The 17,050-nt window shown below is 48.9% G+C and overlaps 2 protein-coding genes across 3 annotated transcripts in view; one reads left to right on the forward strand and one right to left on the reverse strand.

Moving 5' to 3' along the window:
* The window catches only part of LOC148339325 (low-density lipoprotein receptor-related protein 1-like), a 75,777-nt gene that overhangs the window by 40,720 nt on the left and 18,007 nt on the right, over positions 1–17,050 (forward strand). For both annotated transcript variants that reach the window (XM_088289984.1, XM_088289985.1), the window contains exons 25-54: positions 402–606; positions 689–853; positions 982–1,226; positions 1,452–1,583; positions 2,262–2,489; positions 2,575–2,749; positions 3,546–3,640; positions 3,725–3,874; positions 3,950–4,090; positions 4,797–4,925; positions 5,011–5,142; positions 5,242–5,376; positions 5,661–5,790; positions 5,866–5,992; positions 6,073–6,224; positions 6,319–6,443; positions 7,364–7,738; positions 11,989–12,178; positions 12,313–12,517; positions 12,593–12,785; positions 12,893–13,018; positions 13,094–13,222; positions 13,864–13,983; positions 14,153–14,266; positions 14,340–14,489; positions 14,576–14,698; positions 14,916–15,032; positions 15,681–15,809; positions 15,888–16,013; positions 16,101–16,241. In XM_088289984.1, coding sequence (XP_088146110.1) covers positions 402–606; positions 689–853; positions 982–1,226; positions 1,452–1,583; positions 2,262–2,489; positions 2,575–2,749; positions 3,546–3,640; positions 3,725–3,874; positions 3,950–4,090; positions 4,797–4,925; positions 5,011–5,142; positions 5,242–5,376; positions 5,661–5,790; positions 5,866–5,992; positions 6,073–6,224; positions 6,319–6,443; positions 7,364–7,738; positions 11,989–12,178; positions 12,313–12,517; positions 12,593–12,785; positions 12,893–13,018; positions 13,094–13,222; positions 13,864–13,983; positions 14,153–14,266; positions 14,340–14,489; positions 14,576–14,698; positions 14,916–15,032; positions 15,681–15,809; positions 15,888–16,013; positions 16,101–16,241 — 4,704 coding nt within the window. The remainder of the gene's footprint in view (positions 1–401; positions 607–688; positions 854–981; positions 1,227–1,451; positions 1,584–2,261; positions 2,490–2,574; positions 2,750–3,545; positions 3,641–3,724; positions 3,875–3,949; positions 4,091–4,796; positions 4,926–5,010; positions 5,143–5,241; positions 5,377–5,660; positions 5,791–5,865; positions 5,993–6,072; positions 6,225–6,318; positions 6,444–7,363; positions 7,739–11,988; positions 12,179–12,312; positions 12,518–12,592; positions 12,786–12,892; positions 13,019–13,093; positions 13,223–13,863; positions 13,984–14,152; positions 14,267–14,339; positions 14,490–14,575; positions 14,699–14,915; positions 15,033–15,680; positions 15,810–15,887; positions 16,014–16,100; positions 16,242–17,050) is intronic.
* On the reverse strand, positions 9,052–10,323 carry LOC148339326 (galanin receptor type 3). The gene has a single exon (XM_088289993.1). It carries the CDS (start codon positions 10,286–10,288, stop codon positions 9,281–9,283), a length of 1,008 nt encoding a protein of 335 aa, XP_088146119.1. The 5' UTR covers positions 10,289–10,323; the 3' UTR covers positions 9,052–9,280.

Raw genomic sequence — 17,050 nt, forward strand, 5'->3', positions numbered from 1 at the left:
TCTATGGCTGTTTCTCTCCCCAGTAGGGGGCGCTCTATAGTTCAGAAAATCCGCAAAATAAATGTCAATCTTTTTTTTTTTTCCCGTTGGGTCTGTTCTGTTTTAATGAGCAAAGTTGTTGCCGTTTTAAAAGGCACTGTTTGAACAACCTGTTGATGGACCTTCATGTGCAGACACACGACTTTATAGCCTGGTGCCACTTGAATATTATTTTTTTATTTTATTTTTTCCCCCAAAAAGAGTTCCTGCGGCTTATACACAGGTGCGCTTTATAGCCCGGCAAATTCGGTGCCTGATGATTGAATGACGGCGGATGGAAAGGGCTTTTTTCCAACTCCAGCCGTTGTGAAATTGTCTTGTTTGGTTGATGAGACGACAAGTTGTCATCGTGTGCCGTGCAGCTCTGACCAGTTTTGAAGTGGTCATCCAGTACGGACTGGCCACTCCCGAGGGCCTGGCGGTGGACTGGATTGCGGGAAATATCTACTGGGTGGAGAGCAATCTGGACCAGATTGAGGTGGCCAAGCTGGATGGCACCATGAGAACGACGTTGCTGGCCGGGGAGGTGGAGCACCCCCGAGCCATCGCCTTGGACCCGCGCGATGGGTAAAAGCAGAAGACTCCGCCCACTTTTCCATTGGCGCTGTCGCCGGCAGTCCCGACTCACGCGCGTTTGGTGTGTTGTCAGTATTCTGTTTTGGACGGACTGGGATGCGAGCCTGCCCCGGATCGAGGCGGCGTCGATGAGCGGCGAGGGCAGACGCACGATCCATCGGGAGACGGGCAGCGGCGGCTGGCCCAACGGACTCACCGTTGATTACATGGAGCGACGCATCGTCTGGATCGATGCCAGGTAGCTTTTAGCTCTCTGGTAGTCCTCGTTGCAAAGCTTTTTTTTTCGCTCACCTTGACACACGGCCCCCGTCTGCAGGTGCTTTTGTTTTTACAAATATAAACGAATGCGCCTCATTGCTCTTGTAGATCCGACGCGATCTACTCGGCCATGTACGACGGCTCGGGGCTGATTGAGGTGTTGCGGGGTCACGAGTACTTGTCGCACCCGTTTGCTGTCACCATGTATGGAGGTGAAGTTTACTGGACTGACTGGCGGACCAACACGCTTGCCAAAGCCAACAAGTGGACGGGCCGCAACGTGACGGTCGTCCAACGCACCAACACGCAGCCTTTTGACTTGCAGGTTTATCACCCGTCGAGACAACCGCGAGGTACGTTGTTCAGCGGGCATCTTTTCTTTCATTAACCAGTATCGTCACATCAAAATGACAAGCTCGCAATTCATTCAAGTTTCAACATTGCATTCCTAAAAGAGATGCGATCAGATGCTTCGAAGTGGGCGGAGCTCATGACAGTTTCAGCAAATTGCGATGTTGTTGCTGTGCCCTTAACATGCGATGCAAATGTTTTTTTTTTTTTTTGGTATCGTCTCGCAGCTCCGAACCCTTGTGCCACTCCTGACGGCAAAGGGCCTTGCTCCCACCTTTGTCTCATCAACTTCAACCAAACTTTCTCCTGTGCGTGTCCTCACCTCATGAAGCTGCAAGCTGACGGGCGCACTTGCAAAGGTAAATTCAAACCATTGACCGCCTTCTGCATGTTGACAACGTTGACATTTCTCACAACTGCTCCGTCATGTCCAGTTTCTTTTTGCCTTGAAGTTATCCTTTGGATTCTTCATTGTTTCACATTGGTGGCTTATTGGTTAGTTAAAGATAACGTACAATGGGATACATGCATCAGATAGGTAAGTCGAGGTGGCAAAAACAAACCAAAAAAAAAAACTTGAGGTCACTTATTTGAAGAAAAGCAAAGCTGTGCAACACATCAAAGTTGGTGCCAGAGCACTTGACCCTTTCCTGCCGGTCAGTCCGCTGCCCTCTGGTCACAAACTTGGTGCCGTTCTGGCCTTATTCATAAAAATTGTCGTCCCCGTCCCGTTCCGCCCTAGCAAAAAAGGAAAAGATGCTAATGGAAGAGGTTTATTTCAACGTTATTATCTGGCTCATTTATTATTCGAATCGGGTTACCTTATCATGGGCGTGTTCTGATCTTATTCGTCTCCATCTTCTTTCTTCTTCTCCATGAACATGTCCAATGGCAGTTGGTGCGCACTGTTGGCGTTATAGCGATTGTGGTATTGGACCCCCCTGCAACCCCCCCCCCCCTTTTTTTTTTGTAATGGTATGCCCCAAGTAGCCATTGAACTATCTTTCATCCCTGCCGTGTTCATGTTTGTGTTTCAGAATCGCGCAAGTTCCTTCTTTATGCTCGTCAGATCGAGATCCGCGGCGTGGACGTCGACAACCCTTACTACAACTACATCATCTCGTTCACCGTGCCCGACATCGACAACGTGACCGCGGTGGACTACGATGCGGTGGAGCATCGCATCTACTGGTCGGATGTGCGAACGCAGACCATCAAAAGGGCCTTCATCAACGGCACCGGCGTGGAAACTGTTGTCTCCGCAGGTGGGACGTCCGCCGTTCACATTTGCAGCGCTTCGTCGTCGTGAATGCGCATGCTAACCTTTGCCGACATTGTGACGCTCATTAGACCTTCCCAATGCTCACGGGCTCGCCGTCGACTGGGTGTCCAGGAATCTTTTCTGGACCAGCTATGATGCCAATAAGAAGCAGATCAATGTGGCCAGACTGGATGGTTCTTTTAAGAATGCCGTCATCCAGGGTTTAGACAAGCCCCATTGTCTCGTGCTGCATCCGCAACTGGGGTGGGTCCTGCTTTCACCTCATTTGGATCCAGGTTTTAAAAGATACATACATTTTTCTGTTGTTATCATGAACTCATTTTTAGGGCTGTCCAAATGAAAGCGTGAACTGAAAATTAATTTTTACCTGATTAAATATTTGAACTCAGTTTTATTTCACTACAAATGGCATTGCACCTCATTCGCTGTACATCTTTAGGACATCATCTCAGAATAAAACAGTTACCACTGGGCCTTGCAAAGCAACACTGCTGAAGTGTCGTGTTTGTGGGCACAACTAAATGTACTGTACAAGTTTGAGAATTGTTACTAAGAAAAATTCCTGTCAAGATGACTCCATTGCGATCATATTCACGAGTCAAAGAAAGCTATTAGAACACTCTTTGAATCAAAATAGACTTCATATTTGGTGATTTGACAATTACAAGATATTTTTCAAGTAAATACCTGTTAAAAGCTTCACAAAAAATAGTAGGAGAAAAAAACGTGATTCATCGCAATTTGTTACGGAATTCTTTTTTGCCATTAATTAGTTGAAAAAAATTCAGTCGCTTGACAGCACTACTAATTTCAATTAATTGATCATTTTTTGTTTGTTAGTTCATAACATTAGCAAAGCTATGCGAGCGTCTTCGTTTAAATAGCATAAAAGACAAGCTAACGCTAGCTAGCTAGCTATTGAAAGAACAACATGCGACAAGTTGTAACGGTACTTCTATGTTGGTAAACCTTTTTTTTTTTAATACACACGCGTCTGTAGCACAGAGTTTGAGTTCTTTCCCCCCTCGTCCGACCGCAGGAAGTTGTACTGGACCGATGGTGACAACATAAGCATGTCCAACATGGATGGCACCGACCGCACTTCCCTCTTCACCGACCAGAAGGGACCAGTCGGTGAGCAGCTGCTCAACATCCTGAAAGAGATGCCTGCATTCGGCACATCACGTCACAAACTTTTTCATATTCCCCCCCTCCCAGGCTTGTCTATCGACTACGACAAGGAGCAGCTGTACTGGATCAGCTCGGGAAACGGCACCATTAATCGCTGTCGGCTGGATGGATCCAAACTGGAAACCTTGGACGGCGTTCAAGGCAAACTCAACAAGGCCACCGCATTGGCCATAATGGGTAAAAGTTCCACTATTTTTTTTCGCCCCATTTTCGGCCTCAGTGTCTCATGATCTGTGATCTCCTTCACTGTAGGAGACAAACTGTGGTGGGCCGACCAGGCGACGGATCAGATCGGAACATGCGACAAGGACGACGGCGGCAACTGGAAGGTTTTAAGGAATAACACTTCTCCTATGATGCATATGACGATTTATGACGAGGATGTGCAGAAAGGTGAGCTGGCAACTTACAAATGTACTCGGTAATTGATGACATAAATTTATTTAGTTTTTTATGCCACAGCCGCAATTTTAAAAATGAAAGTTGCACATCCGTACGGCCCAGAAGGGACTTTTTTGTCACGTGTTGTTGTTTTCTTCATCGGTAGAGACGGATGTCCACTTCTCGGCCATGTCACTATTGTGACATATTTATCTCCACTTAATGCTGACTTAGTCCACGTCTTCACCGTCGCTTTGGAAATTCTTTGTCACGCGTATCCTGACCCGACTGATACATTTAAAGAAACGATGCTGTGGAAGCTCGCAGCAGAAAAGGGCCATGACCACAAAATTGACAGGAAAAGCCTACTAGAACAGCTGAACTTGATTTGGACTTTAAGTGGTGACGTGTGTGCTGAGTCTCATTTAACGTCATCATGAATGTGATTTTTTTTATTTTAAATCCTGAACTCAGCCACATTCCCAGTTACCAGCAAGTGCGCCCGCAGCAGGTTGAGATTTTCTAGCGTGACCCGCTGTTTTGCTTATTAAGTGCGCAGTCAACCGCAGCAGCGGCTCATCACTTTTCGTGAATCCACACCTTTCTCTTTTTTTCCTTGAAACTCCTCCTCGGCTAGAAATCTTTTGAGGGGAGGAATTCAATGACTTGGAAAATGCGTGTCATGTCATTTGGCCTCTGTGCTCTTTCCTCTCCTCAGCGAGCGTCAATCTGTGTAGTAACAACAACGGCGATTGTTCCCAATTGTGTCTGCCCACCTCACCAACCAGCAGGGCTTGCATGTGCACTGCCGGCTACAGCCTCAAGACCGGACAGCAGTCGTGTGAAGGTAACACGGCAAGCCTTCGGCGTCGAGCTCGGAGCAGGGTATGTCGCCGATTCTGAATCAACATCCTCTCTCTTTTTCTGAGCAGGTATGGGCTCTTTCCTGCTTTATTCTGTCCATGAGGGAATCCGAGGAATTCCGCTGGACCCGGCCGACAAATCTGACGCCCTGGTGCCGGTTTCCGGCACCTCCCTGGCTGTCGGCATCGACTTCCACGCTGGTGAGTGACGCGTTGCCAAGACGGCCTCACTTTCATGACATTTAGCTCTTTCACTTTAGCGTTGAAGCGCTAACGGGGTGACATCCTGGTCCTTTTCAGAGAACGACACCATCTACTGGGTGGACATGGGCCTGAGCACCATCAGCAGGGCCAAACGAGATCAAACATGGAGAGAAGACGTGGTCACCAACGGCATCGGCAGAGTGGAGGGCATAACAGTTGACTGGATTGCAGGTGTGCATGTGGTGCAACCTCTTCAACTTATGACGTTATTTCGGGGCTAGCTACTTTTCTACAGTTTATTTCCAAAAAGTCATGGCTGGAAGCTTAGATCTTCTCAAATCCATTTCTTTCCTTTTTTTAAAATTTTTTTAAGGCATGTGTGATGTGCAGGGATCTTTTCGATGTTCAGTTTCCGATTTCGATTCGATTTGATATTTTATTCATTTATTATATATAATTGGTGTGTGTGAGAGAGAGAGAGAGCGAATGTTTTTCTGAAAGAATCGATCTTGTAGGCAACATCTACTGGACGGACCAGGGCTTCGACGTGATCGAGGTGGCCAGGCTGAACGGCTCCTTCCGCTACGTGGTCATTTCTCAAGGCCTGGACAAGCCCCGAGCCATCACGGTCCACCCGGTCAAAGGGTAAAGCTGCTTGGCGCAAACGCGTGACTGCAGAATGTCCAACGGAGCAAGCCTAGCGTGTCGTGTTTTGTCAAGGTACCTGTTCTGGACCGAATGGGGTCAGTACCCTCGCATCGAGCGCTCTCGCCTGGATGGTTCTGAGAGACTGGTCCTGGTCAACGCCAGCATCAGTTGGCCCAACGGAATCTCCATCGACTACTCGGTACACTTCTCCGATTGCTCTCCGGTCACGGATTGTGTGTCTGTTCTCTCGGGCGTGTTCAACGCGGTCTCCGTGTGTAGGAGGGGCTTCTGTATTGGTGCGATGCCCGGACCGACAAGATTGAGCGCATCAACTTGGAGACGGGCGAGAATCGAGAATTGGTGCTGGCCAACAACAACATGGATATGTTTGCCGTTTCCGTTTTTGAGGAGTACATCTACTGGAGTGACAGGTCCGCGAAATATTTTCCATATTCTCATAAAGTCTGAAACGTCTCCATGCTGGATGCTTTATTCATTTATTTTTGGGATTGTGTTTTTGCGCAGGACTCACGCCAACGGCTCCATTAAGCGAGGCAGCAAAGACAACGCCACAGAAGCGGTGCAACTCCGGACTGGGATTGGCGTACAACTCAAAGACATCAAAGTGTTCAACAGAGCCAGGCAGCAAGGTTGGACGACTTTCGGTTCCGCCCACAACGTTCGCTCCTCGTAAATATGAAGACACTTTCAGCTTTCGGACGAAATCTCAGCTTGAAACGAAAACGCATCAAAACATGAACACGTGAACTTAATTTGACTTTATGTCGACGTTTGAGTGCACGCGACGTGTTTAGCTGTGGAGCTTTGAATTAATTTTTGCAGCATTTGGTGTTCTCTATCAACAAAATGACGATGACGGAAATATTTGGTTAATGCCCCTTTTTTTTCTCATGACGATGACAAGCGAAACGTGTCTCTTTTATGACGAAAATACCACGGGAATTTTCGGTGACAAAACGAGACGGGTCGAAATTTTTCGCATTTGGTCCGTCAGACGTTCAAAATTGATGACATCACTTCCTGTTGTGCATGACATATGTCTTGCAAAAAATGTCAATGCTGGTGCAACCTATGCTCGTTTGGCCACGCCCACCACGGCGCACGCGTCGCACACAGCGAGTGCGAGACGGTAAAGCAGAGGGAGACGCCGGCCAAGCTCCGCCCTCCGCATTAGCACGCAACGTCGTCATTTTGGAGATTTTCGCTTCGCAAAGTAAAGAAGACAAACGTTTGATCGAGTTTGGACTTGTGCTACTGTCGGTCAAAAAGTTTTTGCTATTGGCTGATTTTGAACTGCAACGGACTAAAATCTTTTTGAGTTGTCGTCGACTAAAACGATCACCAATAGGAATGACTAAATGTGCCGAAAGCCTTTTCGTCCAAAAGACTAAGACTAAATCTAAGATGCCTGCCAAAAGCAGCACCGGTTGGATCCACGAATCGAACGATCGCCTTTCTGTGACTCGTCCGGTCAATCTGAAGTTTATTTCGGTTGTTTTCTGGACCTCACGTGATGAAGAGGACTTATTTGTCTTGTTGTTTTCCGCAGGCACCAACAACTGCAAACACAACAACGGCGACTGCGAGCAGCTTTGCCTTTACCGCGGCAACCGGCAGCACACGTGCGCCTGCGCTCACGGCATGCTGGCCGAGGACAACCGCAGCTGCCGCGATTACGACGGCTACCTCCTCTACTCGGAGCGAACCATCCTGAAGAGCATCCACCTGTCGGACGAGACCAACTTAAACGCGCCCATCAAGCCCTTCGAAGACCCGGACCACATGAAGAACGTCATCGCTCTGAGCTTCGACTACCGCGGCGGCGGCGGAAAGGGAGCCAACCGCATCTTCTTCAGCGACATTCACTTTGGCAATATCCAGCAGATCAACGACGACGGCACCGACCGCAAGATTGTGGTGAATAGTAAGTAGGCAAAAAAAAAAAAAAACATGGCGAGAGTGGAAGGGGGCGTGGCCATATGCCTCATTAAAAGTAGGCGTGTTTCAAGTCGTCATTTATTTCATAATTTCTTCAAATTGAATACATTAAAAAAAGAAAAAAACAAATTTTGGTTTCCTGATCCAAAAATATCTCAACTTGAACGGAATTGCGCTCCCTCGCCGAGACGTCTGCGTCAGGATGTCTTTAGAATACTTGAAGTTTCCGGCGAACAGCACCTCATCAGCTTCAGGCATTTTGGATTTTTTTGTCCAAAACCGCTAAATAATTATAAACGTGTAATTATTATAAAGTGCAGTTCAAAACAAAAGTTTGCAATTCAAAAGGATAGTATTTGTCAATTGACAAATTTATGACAAGTGGTCAGATTTTGCGGGAACATTTTTATTTATTTTTTTTCATCACTCTGAAGTGCCTGAGGACTGAAATGCACACACGCACGCACACGGAAAAAGACCAACCTAATATTTGTCATCTTTTCTGACGATCACATCTTTGAAGACAAGAACCAGCCACTTATTGGAATTTCTTTCACTTCCGAGCTTAACCTTGATTTTAAAAGAAAAAAAAATTCTCGTATAAAACGCTGTAAGAAGGTTTGAAACTTTGCCTTTTCCGCAGTCCAATGTGACGGGCTGATTTTTATTTGTTGGTTCTTCCATTTTTAATCCCGCTTGGCCGTCCTCCAACTTTGGGTGTGAGGCGGGCGACATCACGTCCACACAAATACGCTTTCATTCCGCCCACAATCATGTTTTGGAAATGTGAGAGTTACACACGCGAGCACACCGAGAAAGGCAAAAGAGAAACTTTGAGGCAGATGTGCTGAACATTCCGGCATGTTGCTGTCATTTGAGGAATATTTAACGCCTTTTCCAGATTTGCATGAGACATTTTTATACACCTCATTCCAAATTATTCCGCCATATTTTTCCCAATTTTTTTTTCTTAATTGCCGTTTGCAAATGACAGCATAATTTTCATTAACTGTCAGCGTTTAATTCAAATGTTTTGGAACAAATGAGACATTGCAAACAATATTTGACAGCTGTGTCACAATTCTCGCGCGTTTTTGGAGTTGCTGCTTGGCCCTCACTCACCCTCTCGGATCCAACGACTGACGACTTCAGCGTCGCGCTGGCTTTTATTTGGATCCATGACTTTGACAAGTCCCAAACAAATATTCCGAGCTGAGCAGTTTGTCCCGGGGACGGAACGGTCCGGCCCTCCGGCACAGCCGGACGCTCCTTTTTAGGGCGCGGGGGGGGTGACAAATTTAGAAAAAAACGGTTGGATTAACAAAGGCCGGAGAGATTGATTTTCGTCCGGCGCACGGCCGACAATTTCTATGAATAAGGCCGTCGGGTCGAGGCCGGAACCGCACCGAGATCGCGTCCGGAGGGCCGGGGACTGACTGGCAAAAAAGGGTCAAAGTGCCCAGCTCAGCAAATGACAATTTTCCCAAATCATTTGGATCCCGTTGTAGACCCGTTCCCAGTTTAGGCTTCAGAGCTCAAAAGTGTGCACCATGTCCCCGCCCAGCATCATGTGAGGACAAGCAGTCAGGGAATTTTTGCAAAAGGTCCATCGCTCCCTCCCCAGCTTCAGCAACTCCCTCCGGAACTTCTGCGACATGAATCCGTACAGCACGGGGTTGACCACCGCCACCGAGGAGGCCAGCAATCTGGCCAAAATGGCCACGGCGTTGTAACCTTCGGAGCCCTGAACGCGTCCTCCGATAAACGAGAACATGAGCGCGTACGATGGCAGCCACAGGAGCGTGAAGACCAGCACCAAAAGCGCCGACGTGTGCGTCACCTGACTCTGGTAACGCTCCATCCGAGGCGCATTTCCAAACAAGCGTGCCTGGCGAAGAAAGCGGTAGATCTTTGCGTACATCAGCACGATGATTCCCAGCGGGAGGACGAAGCCGAAGAAGAACAGGCCGATGCTGTAGACGAGCTGGCTGAAGTCGGACAGAAAAGCGAAGCAGTACACGGCCCGCGACGTGGTCACCGTGCGGAAGGCGAACTGCGGCGCCGCCAAGGCCGAGGCGGGAAGCCACACCAGCGCCACCGTGGCCTTGACGCGCCGCTGCATTCTGGAGCGGTACGCCCAGGTGGGGTGCACCACCGTCAGGTAGCGAGTCACTGCCAGCGCCGCTAACGTAAAGACGGACGCCGACGAGCAGGCCACGCCGAGGAAGCTGACGCCTTTGCACAGGAAGCTCCCGAAAGGCCAAAATCCCAAAGCGATGGCCGACGTGTGGAAGGGCAGGCAAAGCAGCAGCAGCGAGTCGGCGGCGCTCAGCGCCAGCAGCAGCGTGTCGGTCCCATGTGGCGGCGGCTGACCTTTGCGCCGCCGCCCCCTCAGGGTGCTGATGACCAGGATTTGGCCCACCAGGCCCGTCACCAGAATGACGCCATCCAGAATGGGCACCACAACCTTCATCGCGGCCTCCTCTTCCCGGCTCCTTTGCCAAATCTCGCTGATGTTTCCGTGCTGACCTGACATCTCCTCGCATTCGCGATTCGAGTCAATGAAGCCGTTCCTGCCAGAGCTCGTTCATGTGACGCGTTGTTGCCGCGTCGGGGGAATCACGGCGACCGCCTCACTCCACTTTCGTGATGACTCAGTCAAAAGGCCTCGTCCGTGATGCGATTCTTTCTCACGCCGGAAGAAACGTACTCAAGCAAACATTTCCCGAGCGTCCTCGAAAAGCTGCAGAGTGCCCCGATTTTTGCGAGGAAACATAAAAGCGCGACCCGAAAGAACAACATCAGCGCGTTCTTCGTCATCGCTCGCAGTACTTTGTGTCAAACGCTGGCGTCCCGAAGTCGTCCGTCGTGTCCGGGTTGATTTCTTGGTAGCAGGCGACAAAGGTCAAATTCATTCCCAGATTTGCCGACAGTCGTTCCACTTGTAGGCCGTCAATTCCGCTTGATGCTCACGTGTCGCTCGCGTAGAACGTCGACGCCGCTTCCTGACATCTCCTGAGCATGAACGGAAAAAGTTGTTAATTCTCCGTGCTGCCCGCTCAGAATGCTCGAGCAGGTTTGTGTCGCTGTTTGCAAGGCACAAGCGAAGCAAACGGGAGCAGGGGGGGGGGGCTTGAGGTGACACCCCCCCCCCCTTCCCGTTTACGGCTGTGAGCTTTCATTCAAATGTTCAAGCCGGAAAGATAAAACGAGCGACTATCTGCATGTTTAGTTCCATTTCGGTGCTTCGGTCAACTTGGCTTGGAGTGTTTGTGTTTTTATGGCGGTCGTAAATGTCGTTCATCGCAGAACGATGAGGAAGAAGAGGCACGCATCGGCGCCGCCGCGGCGACATCGCGGAGGGAATTTGCATGTTGTGTGAAATGTGGGCGGCGCGTTTTAGAAATGCCGTCTGCAGGATGAAGTGTTCGGCCTAGAGCGGCTGCAGTGTCGTGGCCTCCCCCAAGGCTCACTTGTCAAGCTGTTCCGTGTCGGTTCTCTTCCCAAGCGTGAGTGAGGACATCCACAGGGAGCCGTATTTGTATGTGCAGGCAGTCCGCCATGAAGTGTCAGGATGACACGCGCGCTTTAAACTCACGCCAGGAACAGCAGTGGTGCACACATGCTCCCGGCCGTGTTCTTTGCTGCCCCCCCCCCCTTCTTCTAAAATGATGACGATGTTGAAGAAATAAGAATTTGTGAAAAAAAAGCTGCCTTGGCACGTTGGTTGACTGGTGAGCACGATGGCCTCGCAGCGTAGAGGTCGTGGGTTCGATTCCGGCCTGTGTGGACTTTGCATGTTCTCCCCGTGCCTGCGTGGCTTTTCTCCGGGTACTCCGCTTCCCTCCCACATTCCAAAAAACATGCACGGCAGGTCGGTTGGACCCTCTAAAATGCCCTCAGGTGTGAGTGTGAGCGCGGACGGTTGTTCGTCTCTGTGTGCTCTGCGATTGGCTGGCAACCCGTTCAGGGTTTTAGCCCCGCCTACTGCCCGAAGACAGACCGCCCCCCCCCACACCTCCACCATTTTCAGCTGTTTGAAACTTAATGGATGGATTTTCAGCCTGGCGAGAACTGTCCCGAGGAACACAAAATTTCCCCTTCAACAAGCACATGAATGATGATGACGTTTACGGAATTGTTCAGTTTTTTTTTTTCACTTGTGATTCTTCGTGAGCGGCCCACAGTGTTTTTGAAATGTTCTGCAAAGACCCACTTCCTCTTTCTGTGGCGCAGATGTGGGTTCCGTGGAGGGTCTGGCGTACCACCGCGGCTGGGATACGCTCTACTGGACCAGTTACACGACCTCCACCATCACTCGCCACACGGTGGACCAGAGCCGCTCGGTGGCCTACAACCGCAACACGGTGGTCACCATGTCTGGCGAGGACCACCCCAGAGCCTTTGTGCTGGATGAGTGTCAGGAGTGAGTCATCAAGATCCAAACTTTGCTCCGGACCAATTTTTCTTTGTTTGACTCCGCTCGGCCGTTGTTTTTGTTTCCTGGCATGTTTTGGCAAGACTCAGTCCTGCGTTTGTTTGTTTTGTTTCCCACCTCAGTCTCATGTTCTGGACAAACTGGAACGAGCAGACTCCCAGTATCATGAGGGCTTCCCTGAATGGCGCCAATGTGCTGGCCATCATCGGCAGCGACATCAAAACTCCCAACGGCCTGGCCGTCGATCACCGAGCGGAGAAGCTCTACTTCTCCGACGCCACGCTGGACAAGATCGAACGCTGCGAATATGACGGGAGCAGCCGATATGTGAGGACCTTTTTTTTTTTTTTTTTTTTCGGAATTGTTCGAAATGAGGCTTCCAAAGTGTTTTGTCTCTTTTAGGTTTTGTTGAAGAATGAGCCTGTGCATCCCTTCGGCCTGGCCGTCTACGGCGATTTCATCTTCTGGACGGATTGGGTGAGGCGGGCGGTCCTTCGAGCGGACAAGTACACCGGCGGCGACATGAAAGTGTTGCGGGCCGACATCCCCCAGCAGCCGATGGGAATCGTGGCGGTGGCCAATGACACCAACAGCTGTGAGTTGCGTTTCCGTCATTGGCGCCGCTCGGTTACATTTTCTTCGGCCGCGTCGTTTGTTGCGCGGATGCGAGAATTCTCCCTCTCACGTGACTCCGCCCATCAGGTGAGTTTTCTCCTTGCCGCACCAATAACGGAGGCTGCCAGGACCTGTGCCTGCCCACCTCTGACGGGAGGGTCAACTGCAGTTGCCGTGGAGACCGCCAACTTCTGGAAGACAACACGTGCTCTTGTGAGAACGCCGTTTGATTTCCGAGACAAATTTGCTTCCTGTGATGGAACTTGATGCAAATGTGGACCGCGGCAGCTCTGAACATGTCGTGCGGGAGTGTGGACGACTTTGCGTGCGGAAACGGCGATTGCATCAACTACAGCCTGACCTGCGACGGCATGGCCCACTGCAAGGACAAGTCGGACGAGAAGCAGTCGTACTGCGGTGAGGATTTGGGCAAAAGTCCGTCATCTCTTTGCTTCCAAAAAGTCGCGGGGGGAGGTTGATAATGCACTGAATGTTAAATATTATTTTCACGTTTCCAATTCTGTGTGTTTGACTTCAAACAGCGAACAAATCAAAACAAACTGCTTTCCGCACACCGAGAGCGACTCAACAGCAAAGGCGGCGATTCTAAAAATGAATAGTTGATCCAAAAAAAAGTCGTCTTTATAAATGAGATGCAGAAAAATGAATCCAATCAATTGCAGTTAATTTAATGAAAACGTTGGCATGAAGCTCATTAAAGTCATCAGCAAGTAATCTGATTTTTTTTTTTGAATATTTGCAAAGTGAGAACTAAAACTACAGTAAAAATTATTTTGAGTTCATAAAACTTTTTTCCTGCCACTGGCTGAAGACGTTTCGTTCCGTCTCCTTACAGGACGACTGCACAATAAAAAAAGAAAAAAATCGAAACTTGCCACAATGCCATCATTTTAAATCTCTTTTTTCTTATGTGTAAGGTTCAAGTTTAAAAAAAAAAAAAATCCGCTTAATTTGTGCTTTTAACGAGGTCGCGTTCATTTTCACGCTCCGCCGCCGTCGTCGTCTTTCGTTGCTAATGTGCTTTTTTGTTTTTCCAGCCAATCGAATTTGTAAGAAAGGCTACCGACGTTGCATGAACGGTCGCTGCATCGGTCACCAATTCTGGTGCGACGGCACAGACGACTGTGGCGACCACTCTGATGAAATGCCTTGCAACAGTAAGGCCTTTTTTTTTTTTTTGTAGCGATCCCGTGACACTTGCCAGCATGTCTCTTTTCAATCCACTCACTGGAGATGAAAAGATTTCTCCGCCGGCCCGTTTTGATCAATTCAGCAATGGCTTTGCAAAAGGAAGTGGATCGGCGCTGACTTTGTGCTCCCTCGTAGTGACCCTGTGCAAAGTCGGCGAGTTCCAGTGCAAAGACGGCAGCTGCATCTCCAACCTGAGCCGCTGCGACCAGGTGGTCAACTGCGAGGATGCCGGCGACGAAATGAACTGCCGTAAGAGCTCGCCTCAAAACGTTGGCCGTGAAAATTCCAGCGTTGTGGGAAAAAGTGTCGGCTTGATCCGCAGAACCCACCGACTGCTCGCGTTTCTTCCGCCTGGGCGTGAAAGGCGCTTCCTTCCAGAGCTGCGAGAAAACAACTCTTTGTTATCTGTCGTCGTGGCTGTGCGACGGCAACAACGACTGCGGCGACTTCTCCGATGAGCGGAACTGCCCGGGTGCGCGGCTTTTGCTCGCCTCGCCGTCGCCACTTTCTTGCGGCGCGTGAAAAGCCAACTTGTGCTTTCTTTGTCGGCTCTCGCAGATAAGCGCAAGCTGAAATGTCCGGTCAACTTCTTTGCTTGCCCGAGTGGCCGCTGCATCCCGATGAGCTGGACTTGTGATAAAGAAAACGACTGCGAGAACGGCGCTGACGAGACGCACTGCGGTCAGTCAAAATGTTTTTTTTTCTTTTGCTTCAAATTGTTCATTTACAACGTCAGTCATGCTTTTTTTTTCTTTGTGTGCACGTTTGCATCGTTGTAACAAAGGTGCAAAATATTAGGAACGCCTAAACATGAACTGTCCTGATTATGACAACATGACAACTTTTCTTTTTTTTTTTTTGCGTGGCTCCGATTGGGAAACTTTGTTGTTCTTTGCAGACAAATTTTGTACATCAACTCAGTTTGAATGTGGAAACCACCGCTGCATTTCCAGCCATTGGGTGTGCGACGGTTCGGATGATTGCGGCGATGGATCGGACGAGGATGAGAAATGCAGTAAGTCCCAAAAATTCATCTTGTCTTCTTTATGTTAAATAGTTAAAAGAACCTCCGTTGTCTACACAAATGGAAAAAAAACAAAACAAACTCGTAAGCACTTGAGCCGTTCCGCTGAATACGTAGCGCGTCATATTCAAGCACAAACAATATCAACATTTGTCATTCGCACACAACTGCCCGCCGTAATACAATGAAGGAATCTTTTTTCAAATTGTGTCTGGCCAGCCCACGTGGGATTATAAAAACAAACGATGAAAATGACCCAGGATTGGAGTACAAGAAAAAGTTCATCTCTTGCTTGTCTTCTTTTCCAAACTGAAAAATGATGAAAAAACATCCAAATGAAAAAGCCATTTAAGCTTTTCCTCATCTGGCAAATTAACTTCCTTAAAAAGAAAAACATTTCAGTTTAAAATATTTTTGGCACAATTAATAACAAAAACATGAATTTCTTTGCACACGGTTCAATTCTTCATTCAACAAATGAGTTGTAATCGTAACCCCAAAAATCCCGCTTAAGAGTCAACCTCCAATTAGGCCTGGCAATTCTCAGAAATCGCTCGGAATTTCCAGTGAGCGTTTCCGACTCTGAAAATTCCCAGAATGTTGCACACTTGGTCACGATCCCGTTTTGCGTCACCTCAGAATCGAAAACGTGCAGTCCCGAGGCCTTCCAGTGTCCCGGCTCGCATATGTGTGTGCCGCAGCGCTGGAAGTGTGACGGAGACAACGACTGTCCCGACGGAGCCGACGAGAGCGTCAAGGCCGGATGTCGTGAGTTGCGCGTGTGCTTCGCGAGCACGTTGGATTGTGTGAAACCGGCCCCAAATGTTTTCCGTCCCCCCCCCGCAGTCTACACCAACAACACGTGCGACCGCAACGAGTTCATGTGCCAGAATCGACAATGTATTCCCAAGCACTTTGTGTGCGATCATGACGTCGACTGCGCCGACGGCTCGGATGAGTCTCCTGAATGTGGTGAGTCCGTCCGTCCGTCCGTCTGTGCTGAGAAACCAGATGAGCCGCAACGCTGAATGAAGTGGCTTTTTTTTTTTTCTTTTGCAGAATATCCGACATGCGGTCCGGATGAGTTCCGCTGTGCCAACGGCCGCTGCCTCAATCAGAAGAAATGGGAGTGCGACGGCGAGTTTGACTGTCAAGATCACTCCGACGAAGCTCCCAAGAACCCGCGATGCACCGACTCAGGTCGCGATTCTTGCAACCGGCTGCTTACTGGTCGACAGGAATCGAAAATTCACTCCACGGCGGAACCTCCTGTTGTGAACGTCCTTTTATACGAATAATTTGCGTTACCGACAATATTTCGGAAGAAAAATGACCTCTGTTTACGTACTCTTTTCAGTGTACGAACTAGTGATCGACTGACATGCTTTTTTCAGGGCCGATGCCGATACCGATTATTTGTAGTCATGGAGGCCGATAACCGATATTTGAAACCGATATTCATTGGTGGAACAAAAGGGGGAAGTGGTGTCAAAATCTTGATAGCTAAAAAGTCCAAAACTTGACTTATTTTAAATACCTTTTAGCACATGTTTATGAAACAACTTTAGAGATTTGCAACATGTTGAAGCTTTTTTAGATCTTAGAAAATAGACAACTTGGTTTTAATCGTTGAACAAAAAGTGCAAGGAGCTCCCCGGCTCAGCTGCATGTCTTCTAGTTGAGTGAGAACAAGCATCTCTTTAAAGTTGACTACGGCAAATTGTTTTCTCTTACTTGTGAGTTGTGGACTGACATTTATTCAAAATTGGGCAAAGTGTTGCCTTACTTGCTTCAGCTCACGGGACCTCCCCCGTAGTGCGTGTGACTCGAGGTGAAAAAGCAAACAGGCAGCTGACTGCTGGTCGGCTGCTACAAGGAACCAATCAGTGCTGAGGGAGGGTCAATCGGCTTCTGCAGGCAAGGCCACCAGCACAGCAAAGAGAGAGAGAGAAGTGCGCTGGAGCCAGCCAAAATAAACAAGCTTTTCATTGATCGGCCTTGAAAGTTAA

Source organism: Idiotropiscis lumnitzeri, chromosome 3 (genome assembly GCF_059441095.1).
Source record: "Idiotropiscis lumnitzeri isolate Australia: NSW breed Sydney's pygmy pipehorse chromosome 3, RoL_Ilum_1.0, whole genome shotgun sequence".
In the NCBI taxonomy this organism is placed as follows: Eukaryota; Metazoa; Chordata; class Actinopteri; order Syngnathiformes; family Syngnathidae; genus Idiotropiscis; species Idiotropiscis lumnitzeri.

Excerpts from the sequence above, each read along its gene's own strand:
- LOC148339326 (XM_088289993.1), bottom strand. The coding sequence starts at position 10,288 with ATGTCAGGTCAGCACGGAAACATCAGCGAGATTTGGCAAAGGAGCCGG.